Raw genomic sequence first — 5,085 nt, 5'->3', positions numbered from 1 at the left:
ACCGTTCCGGGACGGCGTTTTTGGCTCTTTGCCTGTCATGTCCGATTCGCGGCCCAACAGTTCGTTCGTCTGGAGCTGGGCGCGATTCCTAGTTTCAAAATTTTTGTAAAATTTTTCGAGATTTTCCGTCACATCGAATCTTTGACGCATTAAATATAAATAAAAAATAAAATTAATTATACAGCTTAGACGAAATTTACAAGAAGAATTTTTTAAACCTAATTAGACTATGATCGAACACTAGTTATCAAATAACCACGAAAATGCTACAGTGTACTTTTCTAAAAAAAATTTTGTCAACTAAATAAGGCGCAGGCCCTTAAATGATTTCGTCCACTGTTTATCACGGCGCGGCGGCAGCGCGCCCAGTCGTGCTAATCGAGGGGAAGACTAGCCAGGGCACATCACACATCATCACAGCAGGGGTGTGCAGTAGGCGTGATGCGATACGTACGATGTTCTCGAGGTAGCTGATCTCGCCGCCGATCTTGCGGTCCTTCTCGGAGCGCACCTTGTGCACGGCCGCCTCCAGGTTGTGCTCCAGCAGCTCCAGCGACGGCACCGTGTACTGCTCCCCGTCGTCCACCGTCGTGAGCCGCATCTCCTTCTCCATCAGCTCGCACATCCGCTCCGCCTTCTTCAGCTCCGCGCGCCGCTCCTGCCGCTGCCGCCGCCGCCGCCGCCGTCGTCGTCGTGCAAGAGCATCATCATCATTACATTACTGCTAAGAACAAGAACATGCATGCTTTGCCACGTGCTCTAGTTACTTAAATAGGTTACCTGGCGAATGTCGGTCCAAACCTTGGTGTGCGTCGCGGCCTCGTACCTCTCGACCAGGTCCTTAACAGAGGGGACGGTGGGCGAGAGGTAGTGGTATAGCTTGCCGGAGGTGGAGAAGAGGAGCAGCAGCTGGTCGACGTCGCACAGAACGGAGAGCTCCCTGGCCTTCTTGAACAGGCCGTCCCTGCGCTTGTAGAAGGTGGACTGCCGCTGCGTGGGGTTCTCGATCCGCTTTATCTCGCGGCGGCCCCGACCCATGTCTCCGTCGCCCCCGCGCGCCGCCGCCACGGCGTTGTTGCGAGAATATGGAAACCGAGCTAGCTAGCTACCTCACCGAACTGAGCTCGGCACCGTGAGCAGCTCGCTGGATGTAACAGTCGAGAGGGGAGGCGAGGCGAGGCGAACGAGAGGTGCGTGCCGCCGAGGCCGAGCTATTCGTTGCCCGTTGCTTGCTTTAAAGAGGGTGAGCCGGTGAGGGTGCTGGTGGTGGCAAAAGGCCAGTGCTCGTAGTAGCGAGACATGATAGTCTAGTGACTAGTCTAGCTGCTCCACGCTCTGTCTAGCCTCTAGGTAGCTTTGTCCTTGTGTCAGGTAGTGCGTGGCCGCCGGCTGTTGGTTGGTCGTTCGTTCCCCACTGGCCGCTGCTCGTTGCCATTGCCACTTGCAAGTCGCACACTGTACTGCAGGCCTTGCAGCTTTGCAGTTGCAGGGGGAGGGAGCACCGAGCACGGGCAAGGCTGGACTGGCATTGCGACGTGCATGAAGTGACAGAGACGTGTCGAGGGCTGTGAGTACAGTGGGTCCGTCGATCATCACCTACAGTGCGCAACTGGGCAATGTAGAGTGCGAGTAGGCTTGTTGAGAGTAGAGTAGGAGTATAGTGGTGGCTTCTGTATTACTACTGCAAGTACTCACACGCACCTACGGAATACGATACAGTAGTAGACGTGACCCATGTTCTTTGCGTTTTCTTTGCATTGCTTTTTCTCTGGTATAAGGATACCCTTGCCAAAAAAATGTGCATTTAAGCAATAAATACTGCTACAGAAATATACACCTTAGCCATTATGTAGTTTAAAAAGAATACACTTTTGTAACTAGAAATTTTTTTAAACTTAACACATATGAGTTCATCCATACATAAACTCACACCAAAATGTTGACATGCAAAGTCATATTTGAAAAAAAATCATATGAAAATAACAACATTCACGTGCATGAATACTACACCCTCAATTCCAAATTAAAAGACGTTTTGACTTTTCTAGATACATATGTTTTGCTATACACTTAGATATACACTATGGCCCCGTTCGGCTTACCTTAAAAGCCAGCTTGTTCGGCTTCTTTTTTTTTCAGCCGGAACAATATTTTTCTCTCACAACAATTCAGCTTTGGCATGTTTTTTCAGCCAATTTCAGGCAAGCGAACGGGGCCTATGTCTAGATATATATTGAAAGTAATGTATCTAGAAAGATAAAAAAAGATCTCTATTCAATATAGCAACCTAGCTTACAGTATACTAGAGAGGGTCTGAGCTTCCAAGTAAATCTTTATTAACCCCTAGGGCGTCTGAAGGAGTGTTGTATCGAATTTTTTTCTCTACCTTAATACAAAGACGCGTAAACCTTTTGCGTGATCGAGAAAAAAGACCAAAATATCTTATAATTTGTTACAGAGGAACTAGAAAACAAGAATATAGAAATTTTGTCTTGCAGTGCGCATATAAGTGAAATTTATAACCCTATGAATTTTTTCAAAAAAAAAAGAGTTTACATTCTAACTTTTGCATGTGAGTAGATATATAGATGCACTACATATGTATCAGGTTTTAAAAAATCAAGTTACAAAATTGCATTTTTTTAATTAGTTTTTCCATGTTTGCACCTATTAGGTGGTTTCCACCATATATTTCCTCATCAACATAGGAATATTAGTTTTTGTCTTTTATTTCTACTAGCAAATATGTATGTGCGTTGTAACAAAACGTAAAAGTTGTTGCGCGGTTATCTAGAGATGCTTCTACCAAAGATGATGAGTTAGATATCTTTATTGGATTTATTTGTGCTTGGCTCGATCTTATTTCAATTAAATCAAACTTCCAACCCCCATAATAAAATACTAGGTGCAATAAATGATTGTTTTCGTATGAGAAATTGTCTGAAGAATGACTCAACTTAAATGGCAACTTATTGTGTGTAGTTTTTTTTGGAAGAAGATATAATCTACAACCTCTAAGTCCTTGTACTCGTGACCCTTGCCATGGGTCTACATTTGCCATTCATGAAAGTGAGAAGTATATGGGATGAAGGTGTTGATATATGATTGGCTTAGCCCGTATAATATTTAATAAATCAAATAAAACTCTATTGTATGTAACATTAAGCGTTGTATGGTTTAATACCGTATGTGATTTTGACTGAACGTTTACTCAGCTTATTTGGTTGAAAATTATCCATCTCAATTGAGAAGTTGAGAAAAGGACAAAGGAGTGCCACACGCGCGCGCCGCCGGCCGGACCGGGCCGTGGGCGTGGGCGTGGCGGGCGGGCAGCGAGCGAGCGTGGCCAGATTTTGCCACTTAATCCACATAATCACTGTCTCCGTCTCCTAGGACCCTCCGTACCCTTTCCCCCTTCCCATCCCAGCCATAAATCTTAAATCCTCCGTCAGTCTTCCTCTCTTCCGCTTCGTTTCTGAGAGACCACATCTCCGCTGTCGTTGGGCTTTTCCCGTCCTGTACCTCTGCGTGCACGGAGAAGCGGGAGAGCAGGTGCCTCTGGAACCCTCGTCCGGAGTGTGCAGCGATTAGGTTTTTAGGGAGCGATTCCGCGACTGCTCGTTCGACATCTTCTTCCTCATGGAACCCATCTTCTTCCTGGTGATCGCTCGTGAAACCCGTCTTCTTCCTGATGATCCGTTCGTGGGACTGCACTACAAACACCGTCCTACATCGACCGTGGTCCACGACTTCGAGCAACGCACTATGTCGACTAGTGCGAATGGAGCCTTCGATGCCCTCGGCATGGGACCCTCCGCTGGGTACAATCTTATCTCTGTGATTACCGCACTTTGCGTTCTTAATGCATCGATATGTAGTGTAGTGCAAGATTAAGCAAAAAAAGTACTCAGTCGACTAGGAAAGGGGCCAGGGACAAATGTTGCTTGAAGTCACAATAGTAACATCTAAAAACACTTAGGGCCTATTTGAAATGCGGGATTTTTTTCCTATTCCTGTGTTTTTCCTGTGAAATTGAACTGATTCCTGTGAAATTCCTGTGTGATTCCTGTGAAATTCCTGCGAGGCTGTGTTTGAATCAAAGGATTTTTTTAGGAAAAGTGGAGGAAACAAAAACAGAGGAAAGGAAGACGAGAGGAACGTTTGGAACAAAGGAAAACTCCAATTCCTTTCCTCTGGAATACTGTACCATCTTCAAACTTTCACAGGAAAAGAAACATCTATCCAGACCTCTGGTTTTCTCTTCCTGTGTGGAAGTCCAAGGCAGCTGCGCATTACCATTCCTATGTTATAAATTCCTGTGTTCCAAATAGCCTAATTTTTTGTTCCTGTGTTTTGAAATCCCGTAGTTTTTCACTTTTTATTATACTTTATTCCTGCGTTTTTTCCTATTCATGTGTTTCGGATTCCTTCGTTCCAAACAGGCCTTAAATGTGAGCTAATAATTAGCTCATGTTTTCCGATACCGATTAGAAAACCTAAATGTGAGCTAGAGTCTATTAGCTCTTATTAACCCATAATTAGCTTATATTTAATCTATTTTTATAAGGTGAGCTAATTTTTAGCTCTACCATCCAAACATGCCCGAGTAGCAATAGTGGAGATTGAAAGCTCATGCGGATCTCGGTCGGATGGGTGTGCGGATGGCCGTGAGACCAGGGAGGTAGGGAACCAACTCATTCTACAGTATCGGGCATTTGTTTTTTGAGCTGTGAACCTGTGAAGTCAGAAGTGATCATACTCCGTATGTACTATGCTGTATGCATGCTAGTAGAAAAGAGAATATGCCGTGCAAACCTTTCAAGCCGCACATGCTATCTTGACCATCATTAGTTTTGGCCGATGCTTCGCTTTACTTTGTATGTGACGTGAAGCCACTATACAATTCTGTATGATGTCTTGACCGACGAAAGAATGAAAATAATGGAGTGCACCACATTCTATTTTATCAAAATCTACATCTATATGTACTTTATATTAAAGTTCGTCCATTCGTCACTCTCTCAAACATAGACAAGGCAGAAGTCGTTTATCACTCTCTCTCTCTCTCTCTCTCTCCATTTTTTT

The 5,085-nt window shown here is 44.7% G+C and overlaps 1 protein-coding gene across 1 annotated transcript; it reads right to left on the bottom strand.

Annotated features, from left to right (window-relative positions):
* Window positions 1-343: 343 nt before the first annotated feature.
* On the bottom strand, window positions 344-1,199 carry LOC136460965 (MADS-box transcription factor 32-like). Its single transcript, XM_066460472.1, has 2 exons — window positions 781-1,199; window positions 344-664 (listed from the first exon to the last, which is right to left on the bottom strand). The coding sequence occupies exons 1-2, from the start codon at window positions 1,036-1,038 to the stop codon at window positions 344-346; spliced, it is 579 nt and encodes a 192-aa protein (XP_066316569.1). The 5' UTR covers window positions 1,039-1,199.
* Between the last annotated feature and the right edge of the window lie 3,886 nt (window positions 1,200-5,085).

The sequence above is a fragment of the Miscanthus floridulus genome, chromosome 6 (genome assembly GCF_019320115.1).
Source record: "Miscanthus floridulus cultivar M001 chromosome 6, ASM1932011v1, whole genome shotgun sequence".
In the NCBI taxonomy this organism is placed as follows: domain Eukaryota; kingdom Viridiplantae; phylum Streptophyta; class Magnoliopsida; order Poales; family Poaceae; genus Miscanthus; species Miscanthus floridulus.
Note: the sequence above shows the minus strand (reverse complement) of the source record. Positions and strands in the feature narration are given on the sequence as shown.